At 36.7% G+C, this 18,320-nt stretch overlaps 3 protein-coding genes across 7 annotated transcripts; all 3 read right to left on the bottom strand.

Annotated features, from left to right (window-relative positions):
* Positions 1–881: 881 nt before the first annotated feature.
* Positions 882–7,919, bottom strand: LOC113783641. Of its 3 annotated transcripts, XM_027329839.1 has the most exons (14): positions 7,517–7,919; positions 7,301–7,398; positions 6,211–6,293; positions 5,931–6,057; positions 5,341–5,404; positions 4,509–4,606; positions 4,330–4,414; positions 3,349–3,472; positions 2,686–2,787; positions 2,499–2,563; positions 1,642–1,723; positions 1,480–1,559; positions 1,272–1,395; positions 882–1,173 (listed from the first exon to the last, which is right to left on the bottom strand). In XM_027329839.1, the coding sequence occupies exons 1-13, from the start codon at positions 7,768–7,770 to the stop codon at positions 1,338–1,340; spliced, it is 1,320 nt and encodes a 439-aa protein (XP_027185640.1). In that variant the 5' UTR covers positions 7,771–7,919; the 3' UTR covers positions 882–1,173; positions 1,272–1,337. The 3 variants fall into 3 exon arrangements, with proteins under 3 accessions (XP_027185640.1, XP_027185653.1, XP_027185645.1); XM_027329852.1 differs by lacking the exons at positions 4,330–4,414; positions 4,509–4,606; XM_027329844.1 differs by lacking the exons at positions 882–1,173; positions 1,272–1,395 and having other exon boundaries at positions 1,482–1,571.
* Positions 7,920–10,295: 2,376 nt separating this feature from the next.
* Positions 10,296–13,859, bottom strand: LOC113777713 (BUD13 homolog). Of its 3 annotated transcripts, none has more exons than XR_003469212.1 (5): positions 13,776–13,859; positions 12,867–13,067; positions 11,331–12,776; positions 10,938–11,178; positions 10,296–10,374 (listed from the first exon to the last, which is right to left on the bottom strand). XR_003469212.1 is itself a non-coding variant. In XM_027322932.1 (4 exons), exons 2-4 carry the CDS (start codon positions 13,057–13,059, stop codon positions 11,093–11,095), a joined length of 1,725 nt encoding a protein of 574 aa, XP_027178733.1. In that variant the 5' UTR covers positions 13,060–13,067; positions 13,776–13,859; the 3' UTR covers positions 10,556–11,092. The 3 variants fall into 3 exon arrangements, 1 of the variants encoding a protein (XP_027178733.1); XR_003469215.1 differs by having other exon boundaries at positions 10,356–10,377; XM_027322932.1 differs by lacking the exon at positions 10,296–10,374 and having other exon boundaries at positions 10,556–11,178.
* Positions 13,860–15,590: 1,731 nt separating this feature from the next.
* Positions 15,591–16,418, bottom strand: LOC113759884 (germin-like protein subfamily 1 member 14). The gene is made up of 2 exons (XM_027302463.1): positions 16,298–16,418; positions 15,591–16,162 (listed from the first exon to the last, which is right to left on the bottom strand). Exons 1-2 carry the CDS (start codon positions 16,416–16,418, stop codon positions 15,591–15,593), a joined length of 693 nt encoding a protein of 230 aa, XP_027158264.1.
* Between the last annotated feature and the right edge of the window lie 1,902 nt (positions 16,419–18,320).

Raw genomic sequence — 18,320 nt, forward strand, 5'->3', positions numbered from 1 at the left:
TGCTAGTGAGCCAGTGTTGGGTGATCTTTGATGCCTCTGTTGTTGCTTGTCTGCTCGCACAGTGCAATGTACAGTTTGGCGTTATTAACATAACAAGCAGGCATGAGGATAAATTTGGAACCACCAATTTGTTATTCCTGCAGAATCTGCTGTTCATGACAAAGACAGATGTTGTGATTATGGGTGAAAAACAAAAAATTTCTTGTAGTATAATTATCTTACAAAAAAGTCCTTGCGATTTTAAATCATACATATCGGTATCTCATGATTTAAAGTATTGATGTAAACGTGTTGGAACTGCGCGTGGTTCTTTTGAAAAATAGTTTTTTAAGGTAAAATTTAACCTGAATTATCTATTTTGCCCCTCATACCTTAATAAAGCAATCATAATTTCTTTTCAATTTTGTTCCAAACTTGCAAAAATCGACGATTTTTGTTTATATTATTAGTGAATGAAACTAATGAATCAAAAACTGTTTGTTTCAGGCTATTTTTTGCTTATATTATTAGGATATTTCTATCATTTCACTCAAAATCATTTGTTTTAACGATTTATGTCGATGTTTTAAATTATTTTAAACCATGAGGTATCGATACGTATGATTTGAAACCATAAAAGGTTTTTCTGTAAGATAGTTATACCACACGAGACTTTTTTGTTTTTTACCCTATGATTATTGATCAGGTAAAAGGATAACTGCTTTTCTGCTCCTCTTGGAGATGATTTCACAAATGTGCAGAAACAAAATTAAGATGGATCTCACTTGTCCTCAAACAACAAAATAGGGGTCTCATTTGGGTAGAAATCGCAGCATACGCTACAGGATTTAAGCACAACAAAAGGATTAGCTCCAAAGCATCAAAACATGCATTGTGTGAAATGCTCGAAGATACATTTAACAATTTTCAACTTGAAAGCCTGATTTGAGTACATCAAAATGTTCCATATGCCATGTATTTCATGTATCTCCTACATTTTGCCCTTGATTCTCATTCTTCTAAATGTCATTTTGTCTACCCTTTGTCGGGGAGAAACCATCGTCGAACATTTTACATTTTAATATGCAGCAATACAAAAGAGATTATGTAAAACCTCATGAATCAAGACACTGATATGGCACTACATGTGAATTACGAGTCGTATTAACACGAGCTTGCTTCAGCTTTAAGAACCTGGATCACAATAAAAAAAGTCAACTAAATTATCTGTAGAACTTAATGTGCTTGACTGCTTCTCAATGAGAATCCTAAAAGCAAAGATAGGAGATTACCTGTAATGTGAAGTTAGATATGAGCTACACAATTGAGCCATTGAATCACATTCCTAGATGAGAATGTCATACATATATTCCCAATCCAATCTCCTTAGGATCTGTTTCTATCATCCATGGTGCCCTGTTGAGGAGAAAATCTTTTTCTGGTCAAATATGGCAATTAAAATTAAGGACAAAAAACAGTCGTTTCATGGCAGATGTTTACTTGTTCATTATAAAATTCAATGTTCCTTGTGAAGCCCGCTTGAGAAGAATTTCCCTAGCCTCAACAGCAATACCCTGAGGCTACACACCAGGCTAAAATTTTATATGGTATAACTACATCTACTGTATTTTTGAATTTGAACATAATGATGTATATATATACCTCTTCTGGAAACCAAACACCAGGCTGTGTGCTTCCTTCAAGAACTGCAAGTACAAATGCTGCTGTTGCATTTCCAACTGATCTGCAAGATGTCTCATTAAGTTAGATAACATCAAAGGCTTACTCCAGTCAAATGTCTAAAAGAAACTTCCTGTTTCAAGGTCAATTTTTAAAACTCGTTAGAACACCTATTCAAGTGAATTCATTGGAATCTATTTGTTCAACTCAAGAAGGGTACAAAATGTACCACGAAAATGGGAAAGAGACATTGAAGCAACAAATAAACAACCTGAAGAAAACATTTAAAGGTTCATCTATGCACTTCATTATATTCCATAAGGTCAAAATACCCAACCCACAATGGTCCCGGAACGAATTCAGCATTTTCATAGGAAGCTTTCCTGGGACAGCAAGCAATGCTTTGTGCTGAAAATAGCTGTTTCTCATTTGAAGTCCTAACATTATAACAGTTGTCATCAGCTTGATTTCATATTCTGTTTGTGCATGCTAGATTGTCTTGAAATTTCTATTACACGCCCCAAGACCCGTGGTGGCCATTGTCCCTTATTGCCTCTACTGTAACTCCAACAGAGGTGTGAATTCTAGCAAAAAAAGCTTTAGAGCTAGATGTATCATGCTATGTGGTGACCATAAAAAAGATACATAGTTCTTAGTATGTGTCATCTATACAAATATGAAATTCTCTTCCATTTACCAAAATTAAAGTCTAACATTCAGGTTTCATCGACTAAAGATGCATGCAGGTACTCTTCACTCAATCCAGCCAAAATTTCCTCTTATAGGGTGAACGGGTTACCCAAATAAGCAGCATGAAAAGAGAATGATGAAAAACTTACTTAGAAAGCTGTCTATGACTGAATATCGCTATTCTATTGTATCCATCAGAACCTTCCAGATCAACCTGTTAAAATTAGAATAATGACCACATAGCATAAATGGATCAAGCAGCGAAGTTCCATGTACAGGCCTGCGTAACATATGGATTTCAGATTATCATAGGTAATCGGAAAAGATTTACATCACCCGCATTGAAACTCTCTCTCCAGCAAATTTATCTACTGCTCGTACTAGTGGATCAAACGCTTGCACCAGTTGTTGAACTTTGCTTCTGTCTCTTAAGAATTCCTGCATATTTTGGCAGGATCATGCAAGGACACTAGAAAGAGCTAAAGTTACTAGCATCATTGACTCATTATGTTCTCGGACAACAGAAGCTTGTCTAGCTTCATTGCTGCCTGCCATACTGTATAAACACCAGCGACATGCAGTGCATACTCATATTACCCTATCAATTTACTTCTCACTATTTCTATCCCTTTCATGTGAGGAAGACAAACAATGGACCAGGGTATGCGGCAGTCTTCTCCAGTCAATCAGAAAAGTATGAATGAGCAAAGCCCACTGATAAACTGCATGTAATTATTTCAATTTGAGGAATTTTATGGTATAAATCAAATTGAATGGAAAAGACAATAGCTTGTGCCTAAGTTTACAAAACATTAAGCTGATAAATGATAAGAGAAGAGATGGTGTTAAACAGGAGAAAGACCTACTCTGAAGCAATGAAGCAGTTAGCATACAAGCCCTCACTCTAAACTAAAAGCAATTGTCAACTGTGCTTTGTGGCTAATTCTATGCAAAAGTTTAACTTTCTAATCAAGATGAATAACTTAGTAAGTTGCATACAGCAGGTAGCAGATTTGTCATGGCCAACATTCCCCAGTTCCAGAAGAATGGTGCAGTTCCAAACCGAGCACTGACAGTTGGTACTCCAAGGATCTCATAAGCACTACACACCTCTGGCAAATTTCTGAAGAATAAGAAAGCATAGAAGAAAATGAAAAATATAATCCAGTAGAACAACATCCAAAGAAGACAATTTTTTTCTATACTGTGTCAAGCAGCAAACGAGAATGCCTCTTCCACATTCGCAATCCAAAAGCCATCAACACCAAGTTAATATCATTTTTATTAATGTTTTTTTCATAAAAATTACTTCAAAGTTGGCCTAGAAAAATAGTTCAGTCAAATATGATCACAAGCACATGATACAGGGGATGTCTTTGCAAATCACTGAAATTACAGTCCCAAGAAGTTTCTTTCAAAGTAAAAACTTCTGCCAAAAGTACTCATCAACACATGACAACATTTCCAGAAATCAGGAACTGTGTGTAGTAAGAAAGAGATCTGACAAACAAGCTGTTAGTCAAACTAATTTAGAAATTCAATTCCAATACAAGGAATGTTGGTTGCAATTTCAGATGCAAATTCTAAAGAAATTTGGACAAGTTATCTAAAAGTACACAGCTCTTCATGTAACACAAGATCCAATTTGAAAAAAACATTCCAAAGAAGCTCTTAGAGGATGAGAACCAAATCAAAGTTCTAGAATCTGCCACCAGGCTCGTCCTACTAACTATCTCTTCAACAGGGAGGAATAGCTAACACCCCTGTGGTAAATGGACAGAGGATATAAATTGAAGCTATTATAAGTAGATCAAATGGTAGGCAATGTACATCCATTGAAGAACTTTCATATGTAGTAGTTACACAAGTTTTGAATAAACATAAGACGAAGAGCAACATTCAGTTGCAAACCTACAAAAGTAGCTTACAGTCATTAAATGTTTAAGTGTCAGTGAAGAAGTTCCTAAGTTAAGAACTTACAAAAGAAAAACATCCCTCTTCCCGATCCCCATTCCAAAGTCAATGTTGAGCATTCCACTGTAGGGCTTTAAGTTGATTTTTTTCCCTGAATGTATAATCAAATAATTTAGTCAAATGCACAGTAACATTTGGTTAACCAAAGAAATAGGAGAAAGCCATAATGCACTTTAAACTCGGACCTTTGTTATATGCAACTACCTCTTCTCCAAGAAGTAAAAAGCTAGTAGACAATATTGTTGGGCCAGCACCACCAGAACCAGCTGTATAGTAGTAAAATCTACAAAACGTATGGTAATCTATATTTATTAGTTCTTTACAAAAGTTAATCTATATTTATTAGTTCTTTACAGTTGTGACAATCATAGGGTTATTAGTTGAACACATTAATAAAATAAGACTGATCAAATTCGAGCACATTGGAGGACAACTATTGAACCTGGATTTCTTACTTAATGCATGAATGATATGTAACTGGATCAGATTCGAGACCATTTTATACCATCAACTCTTGGCACTTGGAGCAGATGCAAGCTTACTTTAGGCTCAAATGTGGAATTAGAATAGAAAATCCATGCATTAGATGGAAGATAAGAGGCCTAAGGACACCATGAGATATCAGATATCACATGTTTGACAAAACTTTCAAATGGCAACATTTTCCAGGTTTAAAAACAGCTTAGAAACTCTAAGATCTAAAGTGAATAACAAATAGTAGAGACCAAAAATAAAATTGGTAATCCATGATTAGAGCATACTTAGAAGCTGTCGAAGGATGAAACCAATAAATAAATAAATAAAGTTGCAAATGGCAGCATAGGCAAAAATGGGATTGTAAAAGATATACTGTGATGAAGAAAGTGGAATACTAGAAAAGGTTTAACTGTAAGAGAAGCACCTATTCGTTACATCTTAAGTTCTTGAAATTTAGATAAGCCTGTTTGAAATCACATCCTTCAGACCAAAGAAACACCAAAGAGACAACTTTTACATCTAACAAGGACACCAAATTACCTTAACCTCTCTGGTTTTACTTCACTTTCACTTTTGGCCACACGAACAAGTTCTGCTGCCATAACTGCCCAGCAATGGTACAGAAAATCGAGTTTTAATATATGGAGAAACATTAACAGTCAAGACAAAATATTTTGCTTTTCTAGAATGATAATCAGGATTTGTTCGTTAAGAAAACATAAGGTTCTGCGCGTTTAAAACATGTGGGAGTACAACTTTACACGGAGGATCTTTGACCTAAAATGAACAAACAGAAAGAGTTTTTTCCAAATATAGGGCTGGAAGCATGGAAGAATCAATGGGCATTTTGTAAGGAGTACTAAGATATACAACACAGCAAGTTATCTGTGAATAAGAGCACCTATTGGTGATCTCAGATTAGAAAAGTTTGAGTTTTGAAATGAAGAAATAGAGCTCCAGTTATCAAGAAAATTTTCATATAGAAAACAAAGACATAAAGCATTGCTCATGTAGTGTCTGCTTAGCAAGATATTGCTTTCTGCAATCCAATTTCTATTTTTGGCTCTCTCAGCATTTGAAGCAGGCCTTAGAATGCATAGGAAGTTCAACCAGAAGAAACTTAATAGCACCATTACTAACTCCTGGATAGATTCCACCAGTTGTTATGGCAGGAATGCCTGCAGTCACAGCTTCATCCATATAAGCTTTGGCACGGTATGCATAGCTTGTATCGTCACATACATCAATATATGCTGTCTGCAGGATGAATAATCTAGTAAGCAGTGATTACATGCATTCATCAGAATAACTCAGCGTTATCATATGTTTACACTTGTGGGACCTAGAGTATTAGAAGAAACAGCATTCCGGAACTTAAACTTATAAACATGTTGATTACCTTTCTCTCACCTTGGTCCGAATGGCAGCTTCCAGGACAGTGCACTTCTGAGCCTGTTGAAATGGGCCTGCAGTATGAAGAACAAGGTCCACATCTGCATTTGTACCCAGTACAAGTCAGGATTAGTACACTGAATTGATATAGTTAGCAGCTCTCAAGAATATTATGCAGTTCCCTACATTACACTTTCTCCTGTTGCTTTGTAGTGATAAAGGATATAGAAAACTTCCATGGACTTGTTTACTGAAAACAAAGGGGAAGGTGAAAGAGAAATATCTTAATTAATTAGTGTTAGAAGGACATAGAGTTGCATGTGTCTCCAAAATTGGCTGAAAATAAGTACCCATATTCAGGTTCATAATCAACATGAATTTTTTTTCAAAATTGGCTATATTAACTAACACCACTTGCTCTCATACAAAGTACAAGTTGCATGATCTTGGCTTAGAATATGGCTACCTGGAACCCAGCTGCAGTCGTTAAAATCATTGTAAACACTATTAAATGATATGGATGTGATTCAACTCAGAGCGTTTGTATGAGAAAATTGATTAGTGAATCAGAAGCTAGCATATTTCATTCCTTCTGGCCCTCTTGGAATAAAGCGAAGCCTCTTGTGACACAGAAGAAGTGGAGATTTTAACCTTTTAATTTCCAAGAAACAAAAGGATGGCTGATGTCCTACCCTCTCAAGTTTCTAGTAATCTTTCTTGGAAGTCGTTGGCGTCTATATACTTCTGACTTGAGTACGTTTTAGGCACTGAATAAAACCCACAACTAGAAAAACTGGAGCTGCAGACTTCTTTAATCACATTAGCACAAAATTTTAACATATAAACCAAAATTGGCCTGCTAGTGAGAAGAAATTCCAAGAAAAACAGGAACCCGATATATATCAACTGGGCAAAATAACACAGGCCCAACAAGTTGTAAACAAATCCCAGTCAAATGCGCTGAAACAACAGGAACCAAATTTGTAAATGCTATTGTAGACAGACAATGAACTACTGTAACAATAAAGGACAATACGCGTGAATATCCCAAAAAGAAATCATCTTGCACATATATATGCAAATCAGAGAAAGGAGTCAAAGGCAATACCAACTAAAGCTGCTTCCAATGATTTAGAGTCATCAATATTGACTGCAGTGAATTCTGAGTCGTCTCCTAATTTATCCACCATGGCTGCACCTCTTTCCCTGTAAATATTGCACGAAGTATCCAAGAACACATGATTTCGGAGAAGTGAAAAGGACATGTTCGAATAAAAAACAATGGAAGAATACTTTTTGAGCAGTAGTTATTCAATGACATTACCTATTTCTACCAGCAATGATTATCTGCAAGTCAGGGGAGAGTTTAGAGAGAGCAATGGCGGTGGAGCCACCAACTCTTCCGGTGCCTCCCAATATCAAGACTCTGGAATTCTTCTTCTTCTTCTCAACCTTTTCCTCTGGAAGTTGAACTGTCGTACTACTGTTGCTGCTGCTGCTGCTGTTCTGCTGGGCAACTGCCATTGCTAAACAACCACCTCTGCTGTTGATGTTCAATTGCACGCAAAGGGCACTCATTTCTCTCTCACACAGTCACACACTAACACATACAGCACACACAGATGATGCAGTTTAGCTCCTTTCAGGAGAGCCTTTCCTTTTTCTTTCTTGGAAGGTTTAAATGGAACTCTCCATCTTCTTCTATCCCCAGTTCTGGTTCTGTCTGGTTTAACGTTGGTTATGACGTGGGACAACATTGGACTTAGAAATTGTGGACAATGGAGGTTCAATATTTGGGATCCGCCCCCTCTCCTCTTGATTTCTGTCAAGTTTTGTCCAATTGGATATAATTCTTGCAACATCCATCCATCAAGTTTTGTTCAATTAATATAATTCTTACAAAATTTTAGTATGACTCGTACAATCTTGGTGTCATTGTGAAATTTATCATTTGATAAACTATAAGTTAAAGTTCACGATTATACCATAATTGTGCGATTTTGCATCAAATATTGTAAAAATTATGTTAGAATTGGACAGATCTCAATTGGAGAAACCTTGTTTGAAATTACTACTCCCTTCGACCCATTTTGATAGTTCCGTTTTCCTTTTTCGTCTGTCCCAAATTGTAGTCCACTTTCCAATTGAAAAATATAGTTATCTTATAATTTTTCTAAAATATCCTTTTTCAATGTAGGTTGTTATTAGTATAAACTATCCTATTTAATATACATTGTTTCTTGACCATCAATACAAATTCCCATAAACTATCAATTCAAGTTTTCATAAATAATTAATATAAAGTTGTACTTTATTTAATGTAAGGGTATTTTAGAAAAATAGTAACCTAAATTTATTTTTCTAACAAAGTTAACTACTTTTTTTTTAAAAATTATGTAAAAAAAAAAAACTAGTACTATCAAAACGGGATAAAGGGAGTATTTAACTTGTAGGCTTGTCTATTACAGTCTAGAGTTTCCTATCATAGAGTAAAGATTGGATTTTTTTTTTTAGTTCAAAAGCCATTTTTGTACGTATAAGTGAAGTGATAATTACAATAGTAATAATTACATAATGTGGCAACTGCTAATTCATTGTAAGTGAGGAAAGTGATGTTTATACCTAATATCATTAGCCAGTAAATTGGAAAACTTTGCTAATTCATTGTAAGATTCTTTTTTTTTTTTTTCTGACGGAGTGGGTGTCCGGGTCAAGTCCGTAAAGGCGGCCCGACTAATCCCACTTCGGCCCGGTCCAGCGCCCCAACTAGACCTAGCACGTTATATGCACGGAGAGCTGATGTTGCTGCGGAGGTTCGACCCCAGGACCTAACGGTCCCGAGGAAGAGGCGCCAACCACCAGCCCATTTACGTGGGGGCTACAAAAATATTCTATTCAAAAGTTTGATATCATCTATTACTATATTTAGGTGAGAGAATGCATTGCATCCAAGATTAATTATGTCAATTAGCACCTTATAATCCGAATGAATTAGCATTAATATTGGATCTTGTGGCAGCATATGTGGTTGGGTTTTATGCAGTTTCCATGCAGTTGGGGTATCGTTAGAATATATATAGGACACAATCATGTTATATTGTTGCTTCAAATAAGAAGGTCGTGTGAATTGCTCACCCAATATTATTATAAGAAATACAATACCCACATGGAACTGAACCAAACAAAATCATACTAACCCCAAAGTCCCTTGAAATCAAGTAAAGGAGTTTGAAACCCACTGATTTTCTTTGTGCTAAAACTAAGCTAAAAGAACTTAAAACTTCTTTTTGAGTTCCACATCTTTGAGAATTCATCCCAAACAAAACGAACCCGATACAAGGCCAGTAGCCTGATGTTAGCTTCGATGGCATAAGCTTTCTATGTTTACTCTCATATATATATATATATATATTTATATACACTGACAGTGTATACGCTATGATGCAATATATATATATAAATTTGAATTTTAAATTTGAATTTAAATTATATGTTATGTATCTAATGATAAAAATGTATACACTATCAGTGTATAGAAAATTAATTATATATATATATATATACTTATTCATTTATTTATTTATTTTAAAGGGGTGAAAGTTGAACTAAAGATTTCAAGATTACCTAACTAATGTCTTTACTTACTAAACTAAATTCTTGATAATGATGTGCACTTGTTTCACAGGGTATCGAGTTGTTAGTTACTACACACCGTGCGTTGGCCACCAATGATAACACGGAGTGAACTTCACCTAAACGTCATTAAGATGCAGTTTTCAGTTAATCAAATGCTGCAACTTGATGAGAATTGATCATTGCACTGAGAAAACTCGTTTATTATCATGCTATACCCTGAGAGTTGCTTAAACCAAAAAAAAAGAAAAAGAAAAAGAAAACGTGGAGTATTGGCCAAAAAAAAAAAAGGTAAAATACACAATATTTCATGCAAGATCCTTCAGGCTTGCACTAGCTTTTCCATTCTATGGTGAGCTTGAACCCTGTGAAACAGCTCAAAGCACTAGGTTTCAACATCCAAGTAAACTCTCATCCAATTCATAAGTTTCGATCATCTTTTTGCTTCCACTGTCTTGAAATTCACTAAACTCTGACTGTGTGTCCTAACACCTAATCAATACCACTGGCATTAGCTCCTTATCTAAGTAGCTGCATGTTTTGAATTCCCTGCTTCATGTCACAAAGACATAAATTCGGGCACAAAGACATTCCCTTGGCTGCAGCAGATGAAAGACTTCCGAAATAAACACGAACTGATCAAAATGCAACAAAGTATTCCATTTTTCTCAAAAGGGTGAAGACAGAATTTGAGAAGTATTCCATTTTTCTCAAAAGGGTGAAGACAGAATTCACAAGTAAAGATCTCATGGACTGTGCAGTCAACTACAAATCAGGTTCAAAATGCAATACTGGACAATACAAATGTCCTCGAATTAAATCCACATGAAGCAAAATGGTCTCATAGATTTACACTTTCAAAAATCCATCTATCTGGGGACCAGCAAACCAACTAACTTCATCTAGGTAAGACGTACTATTTGCCAAGAACCATTGAACGTAGAGAGATACTTTTCAGCTTGTAGGCAAATTATAATTTTTTTTTTTTTTGGCCAGATGCTCCACATCAATAAGCTAGTAAAAATTCAAAATCTGAAAAAAAGAAACAGCAAAAATTCCAAACGGGCAACTGCTTCCAAGCATTCCTTTCAATTTCTTCGAATGAAATATACCTCTATCTCACATCTAGGATAAACTTGTTGGAGAAAAGAAGAAACCAACTTTTTCCTGTGTTGATTTACCATCCAATGCTCCTGGTAAATCCCTTATCCGCATCTGTTCTACAGTTTCAACCATCAGTATCACATGATGCTGATATTATTAGTCCTCACATATCAGACACAGACCACAAGTAGGCCTCCCTCTCTGTAGCTTGTTTCTCATTCATTCTCTTAAACATTTGCTTCTCAAAACCTAATAGATGCATAAGATCAAACAGATAATTAGTAGCAACAGTGATAACGTAAATGAGTTTGGACAAAAGCATCTTCATGGGGCCAATGTGCGAAACAACAGAAACCACATTACTGGTTATATCACTCTATAAAAGGTGGAAGTAAACTTACCACTGCTGCGATCAACGCCATCCCAGTGTCTCCCTGGTTTAATACCATAACGGTTTGGTGCAGCATCTAATCCTCTTCTTAGCCAGCTGTGACTGGGGATTTCCTGAGGAATGATGAAACCTGATTCTTTCATCTTCTCATCATCACCTAAATCTTCCATAACTGGCCCAAACTGCTTTTTCTTGACCAAGTGTGCCATAGGATCACCCCATCTGACTCTTTCCTTGAGCATTCTGTCAAGTTCAGGGTCATCTCTTCTTCTTGCAAATGGTTTGTCTTTCTCGCTCTCTAATTCCTGCAGTCTTGCTTCAGCTTCTCGTTTCTGTGCCAATCCTTTACCCCATTCCAATTTGACTTCCTTGGGCTTCTCTTCCTTCTTTTGCGATTTTAAGAACTCATCTTTTGACATTCTCTTACCTGTTACTTTATCACGATAGACAGGTTCAGCACCACGACCACTTATAGAAGGATCCATTTCTTTAAACCTCAACATATCTTCTTTCTTCTTTCTAGCGATTTCTTCTTTGAGGTCTTGCCCAGTAACTAGACCAGTTTTCACCTGCTGCTTTGAAGTTGGAGATTTCTCCTTCCTTTTTCTTGGAGGAGAAAGGTCTAAAGCAGAGGATGCTTGTACAGCATCATTCTCATTCAAGTGCTGAGTGGCCTGTCGAGCAGAGAGATCACTTGATACATATCTATCCTTCCTACCTTTCCTTGGAGGTGAAAGATCTGCCACTGGAGAGGTATGCAAATGATCTTGATGAAAGCGACGGGGAGGAGAGAGGTCAGAATCTGGATCTCCAGGGCTTGATGTTTCTTCCCTAGTCAATGGCGATGGAGACAGATGGCGTACCCTTTGCCGTCGTGGGGGTGAAAGATTCACAACTTCTCTACGAGACTCCGAAGGTCCAAACCCAGATTTTGATGATGAAGTATCATATGAAGCCTTTCTCCTACGAGGAGGAGAAATATCCCTTTCATCCTTTTCTTTTAGGTAATGTTTCTGTCTTTGCCGAGGAGGTGAGAAATCTGCACCTGTTGCTCTTGATCTCCAATCAGGTTCTGGTGAAGGTGAATCGTTTCGAGTTGTACGTGTCCGTTCTAGCAACGACTCAGCATCACCTGTGCCAGGAGGCCTTAGCATGGGTTCTGGAGAAGGTGTATCATTCCGAACTCTTCTTTTACGAGGTGGTGACAGATCAGCATCTCGTCCGCTAGATGACCTCAGATCATGTTCTGGAGATGGTGTGTCAGCCCTCCGCCTACGTGGTGGTGAGATATCCAAGACTTTGTCACTAAAGTTTGATGTTTTAGGAGCATCAGAGATTGAAACCCAACCACTTCCATCCTCAGATATGGAGCCAAAAGGACGTCTAGCTCTAAGTAGCTCCAATCTCTTCATTCGTTTGACTTCAATGTCCTCATCAACCAGGGGCTTCTCTTCATCTGCACAGAACACCTTACATTAATCACAACTTAAAAAATTGAAAAGTCTTAGAAGGTACACTGTCAAAGGGGAGAATTTTGCTAACTTACCGGCTGAATCATTCTCCTCTTCCTCTTCAATTCTCACTGGTTTTTGCCATATGGGATCTTCATCAACAACAACTACACCAGTATCAACCTGTTTAGCCTTCTTCTTCTTCTTCTTTTTCTTTTTGTCCTCTTCCTCATTCCCATCTTGATATCTTTTCAAATATTCCTTCAGCGACGAGGATGCACCAGCCATTTATTATCCTGCTTCAGAAGATTCAAAACAATAATTCATCAATCACCAATTAAAAACTAAATGTGCTAATTTCTTAATAAACTAGGTTCTCATCCATCGGCAGTTGTAACGTTGATTAGCTTTCATCCTACTGCCAAATGTAAAATCTCCAACCAATATCCCAGCTCCCAAGTGAAAGCACTACCATAAAACACTAAAAAAAAAAAAAAAAATTACCTACGCAATCTACAAAATGCTCATTTTGGATTAAGACAAGGGTAAAATACTAAATTCTTTGCAACTAGAAGTAGACAAGGATTCAACTTTTACATCAAAGACCTAGTTTCTTTCCTACCTCAAATTCACAATTGAAAACAACCCTACTGATTGATTGTATCATTGAGGTAAACCACATACAAAAGAAAGACAACATGCACTAAGCAATGTCATTTAATCAACCAAAATATCATAAAAGCATTTAAAACCATTAGCCCTAATCCACTCCTGATTAGAACGAAACCCATAGATACGAGAACTTGCCCTAATTAAAGTTCATCTCCCAACCCCTCTTCTTTCTCTCTTGTCAGGAAGAAACTAAATTAAAGTTCATCTTCCAACCCCTTTTCTTTCTCTCTTGTAAGGAAGAAACTAACGATTTCAGAAATTTACCCAATATTTTATACATTCCAGTACCCAATCACTTGATTTTTTGAATTATAGGAGGGTATAAAAAAAACCTGGAAGATACGGCAGTTGCGGCCGCGACGGCGGCGATCGAGAGTGCAGCAGCGGGACCGGCGAGTGCAGCTGGGAAAACCAAACTGTAGCAGAGATGTTTAGAAAATATTCTTCCCTCTTTTTTTTGGTGGATATATATAATATATTGGTTCCAAGAAAAACTAGTGGGCCCTCCGTTAAGACAATCGAGTTGATATTGGGCTGTTGACCCACGTCCGTATCAGATATTAATAATTCTGAATCCAAGACTGGTACTAAAGGGCTAGTGGGAAAAACAGATACTTTTAATGAACAATTGATAAAAAGTAATAAATGAAATATGGAAGTTATTAGTAATAGTTATGATTTCAAAAAATATGAGTGTGGATTTTTCTTTTTCTTGGGTTTTTGATAAATATAAGAGTTGACAGTCATCTAATTTGTCGTGAAACGGGGGTAAAAATAGACAAATTATAACGATATACTACTATCTTTTTTAACACTCTACTGCTCTATCTGTAGAGAAATATTGGAAATGCTAAAAGAGACTCATACTTAGTATATTAGAAAGGGACTCATACTAATACTAAACAGTATTGCTTTGTTTTTTTTTTTAAAAAAAATAATTGCCTAGCGAAGACTCATAATTTCCACAATAAAAAAAGAAAAGAAAAGAGGAGAGTCATAATTTCTTGTCCTCTATTATTGTGGACGAGGGATGAACTTGTTTTGTATACTAGGATTCGTATATTTCTAACTACGCTTTTTAATTAAAAAGCTATGTAAGATGTTGGAAGAAAGATATTTCAGTGAAGAAATTGAAATCCAACAACTGGCATGACAGTATCTGGAAAATTGCAAAATTTTACAACGTAGTACTTTGGTGTGATGTTAACAACCTAACATCAAGATGTTGGATTTTGCAAAGCTATGCACACAAATAGAGAGGCCATTCGAGTTGAGGTAGAGTGGTGCACTACTCGAGTCTAGATTTCGACTTGAGATAAAATAACTTAACTCGACCTCATCGATCTTTTAGAAGTTGAGTTCGAAGTTGAACTCGACTTCAATTTATCTTGCTTGAATTCGAACTCGAGTTTGAATTTAATTAAATCTAATCGAATTAAATCAAACTCAATCGAGCCTATTCGAGTGTAATCGAGTTTAATTGAGCCTATTCGAGTCTAATCAAGTTCACGCAATAAAAATTAATATTTTACTTATAATTTTAAATAAAGGATATTATTGACATTTCATGATAATAAATATAAAAAACTAAAAAATATATATTATAAAAAGCTCATTAGGCTCGCCAAGCCTTTGAGTATAAAATATTAGAGCTCGAGTTCGACTTGTGAGCTCGAAAGTGTAGCTCGACCTCGATCAAAACAAGCTCGAGTTGAGTTGTTGACTGGGTAGCTTGCGAGATTAAATCAATCTACTTGGTTCAGCATCACCCTTACACACAATTTACTAAATACTTATTACAGGATGCTATGGGGAGTCGATATTTCTTGTATCTAAGAAGGAAGGGAACAAAAAAAAATAAAAAAGGAAAAAGAGAAAAACGTGAATCATACATTGATGGACAAGTACCCCCAAAAAAAAAAGAAAAAGAAAAAGTAGTGATTCCATGAATTGCATTTTCCGGTAGCACAAAATGTGCCAATGCATTGTTCATCTTAGAATTGAAGTACTGGTACAAAAGGGTCCAAATGATGTTTGGTTTCAAGTACATTAGTAAGGAGATCAAGGTGTAAAGGACCCAATTTATTTATCCTTTAACATATTACTATCGCACCATGAATCTCCCATAATTTCAAGAATTACCCATATTATGGGTTGTAGTTGTTATCGCACCAAAATTGTGACTGAAGTTTTTTGATGACATCGTTTCCAACCTGGAATGCTTTGGTAAGAACATCAGGAGAAATTGGAGGATCTGATCCGAATACAGCATTAGCAATGGTGATGACTCCTGGATTCTGGCTGCCAAAACCAGCAAAAGCAACAGCGTCGGTCTTTCCTTGGTTGAATTGGAAATGAATGAGGCCTTGCGGGAACACAAACACGTCTCCTGGATTCAAAACCTTGGTGAAGAGCTTATTCTTCATGTTCATGCCTGGATTCGAAGTAACGAAGCCAACAAGAAGAGTGCCCTCCAAAACAAAGAGGACCTCGGTAGCACGAGGGTGGGTGTGGGGAGGGTTCAAACCATAAGGCGCAAAATCGAGGCGTGCTAAGGAAACACCTAAAGTGTTGAGTCCTGGAATTTGGTTCACATTTACTTGTGTTACATTAGACCCGAGTGGATTTGCTGTGCTTCCTGGCTTGTTAAGCCCAGGAAAGAAGAAATCTTTGGGTTTCACAAGCTTTGGATCCTTGCATATCTTTCCATTGACAAATACTGCATTAGCCAAGTTCAATGAAGTTAGTCTGCATGTGACAAAATTAACTAGTGCATTCATTTTAAGCACAACATGCAACAGTATAATACTATCAAAGAAAGTCACGATGAAAGTTTTGGAAATAACAGAGTTACCGGTGGCATTGGCATCAGGAACTGCCACACAAAAATCCTGCAATGGACTCGGATCAGATGCACAGACAATTGCGAAAACAAGTGTCAAGATGACTGCGGCTATATGGAAGCGAAAAGCCATGGTTATCAAAAAGGAATTATCCTACTATGATGAAACAATGTTTCTAATCAGATGGTGGAAGAATATGTGGGAAATATGCCTAATTTATAGCCATGTAAGGTTGAACTAGTCATTCTGTTTTCTTCTCTTGAAGGATAAAAAATGCTCCTTGAGTTCTTTGTAAATTATTTCTGCACAATTCAACTAATGAATGATTCTACAACAACTACTAGCGACTTCTCAATTATCTTTTCCTCATGCAAGTATGGAGAGACTCATTTGGCCATCTAGTTATTGTGAGGATCCAAACGCGGAATAAACAACTATTGAAATATTAAGTGCACAATAATTTAATGAGGAACAAGTCACAAGCATGAAAGATAGACGACATACAATATTTAACGTAGTTCGACTCCACCATTGAGCCTACATCCACGGAGAGAAACCTGTTCTTTATTATGAGAGGAAAACCCTATACAAGAATACAATTTGAATCCAAACCCAACCCTTGTATCATCTCTCATCTCCCAAGAACCCTCTCTCACACCCCATGCATAAGGCTACATGATGCCCCTTGTGTCTCCTTGTGTTTCTCTTTGTGTGTTATGCCAACCCACCTATTTATAGATAACATTATTGTCAAAAAACCAAATAATAATTGGAAACCAATATTATTTCTTAAACCCATATAGAGTAGGAAATAACATCTAGCTAAATAAGGCTTTACTTGACTACTATTTCAAGTAACTAAAACCAATTAGGAAACTAGTTACTTCCACACAAAATAAGAATTCTACCTAAAAGAAATTAAGCCAATTTCCTAACAAATCTCCACATTGACAAAAATTTCTTTTAGCAACCATTTGCCTTCAACTACCAAATAATATGGTACCAAACTACACACCCGAATCAATACAGTCCTGACACCAAATTGATTCAATTGGCAAATGAACATGTGTAGTTATCCCGAGTCCAACCTCCAATTGACTCGTGAGAAGGTGCCTCAATTCACCATCTTCCTTTGTAGGATTTTTTCTCACCACCACTTGCAATCTGGGATCCCCTTCTGTGAGCCCTAACCCTAACTATTGAGGCAATCAAGTGATAAAGTCACCATACTTCTTTCCATCATCAAGATTGTCTTGCCATGTGTGGTTTTCAAAACTGCACCTAAAACGAAAAACTCGTATCTGTCAGAGTTTTCTGGCGCATGGAAATTAGATTTTTTTTTATTTTTTTTAGGACACGTGCCACACCATCCAAAGAGCATAACTAAAATCTAAAATCCACCGAGATGAAGTATCAACCATTGGAGGTATGAGAAAGTCTCCACCGATTCACGTCCAAAATCAAAATTGGACTTCACCTTTTTCTTGACTCTTGAATCACCTGCCTAGATTCACCGTCAAGTATTTTTGTGCTTTTAGACTTCCCATCCTTCACCATCAATGCATTTTGCCAAACCATTGAAACAAGGATACCACTCATTAAATTGTTTAATTGGTAATAGCCACCAACCCACTTAATCTCAATAGTTAACTAGGATCCAACTACGAACCTTGAGTAGCCCAGTCTCGCAACCAAACTCTGATACCACTTGTTAGGATCCAAGTGCAGAATAAACAACTATTGAAATATCAAGTGCACAACAATTTAATGAGGAACAAGCCACAAGCATGAAAGATAGACGACACACAATATTTAACGTGGTTCGGCTCCACCATTGAGCCTACATCCACGGAGAGAAACCTGTTCTTTATTATGAGAGGAAAATCTTTTACAAGAATACAACTTGAATCCAAACCTAACCCTTGTATACCATCTCTCATCTCCCAAGAACCCTCTCTCACACCCCATGTATAAGGCTACATGATGCCCCTTGTATCTCCTAGTGTTTCTCTTTGTGTGTTATGCCAACCCACC

This window comes from Coffea eugenioides, chromosome 1 (genome assembly GCF_003713205.1).
Source record: "Coffea eugenioides isolate CCC68of chromosome 1, Ceug_1.0, whole genome shotgun sequence".
Classification (NCBI taxonomy): domain Eukaryota; kingdom Viridiplantae; phylum Streptophyta; class Magnoliopsida; order Gentianales; family Rubiaceae; genus Coffea; species Coffea eugenioides.

Excerpts from the sequence above, each read along its gene's own strand:
- LOC113783641 (XM_027329839.1), bottom strand. The coding sequence starts at position 7,770 with ATGAGTGCCCTTTGCGTGCAATTGAACATCAACAGCAGAGGTGGTTGT. Across the intron at positions 7,399-7,516 it reads ATCATTGCTGGTAGAAATAG|GGAAAGAGGTGCAGCCATGG; the intron begins GTAATGTCATTG and ends CAATATTTACAG. Across the intron at positions 4,607-5,340 it reads GTAAAACCAGAGAGGTTAAG|ATTTTACTACTATACAGCTG; the intron begins GTAATTTGGTGT and ends TACGTTTTGTAG.
- LOC113777713 (XM_027322932.1), bottom strand. The coding sequence starts at position 13,059 with ATGGCTGGTGCATCCTCGTCGCTGAAGGAATATTTGAAAAGATATCAA. Across the intron at positions 12,777-12,866 it reads AGAGGAGAATGATTCAGCCG|ATGAAGAGAAGCCCCTGGTT; the intron begins GTAAGTTAGCAA and ends TGTTCTGTGCAG. Across the intron at positions 11,179-11,330 it reads TGGCGTTGATCGCAGCAGTG|GTTTTGAGAAGCAAATGTTT; the intron begins GTAAGTTTACTT and ends TGCATCTATTAG.
- LOC113759884 (XM_027302463.1), bottom strand. The coding sequence starts at position 16,418 with ATGGCTTTTCGCTTCCATATAGCCGCAGTCATCTTGACACTTGTTTTC. Across the intron at positions 16,163-16,297 it reads TCCTGATGCCAATGCCACCG|TATTTGTCAATGGAAAGATA; the intron begins GTAACTCTGTTA and ends TGGCTAATGCAG.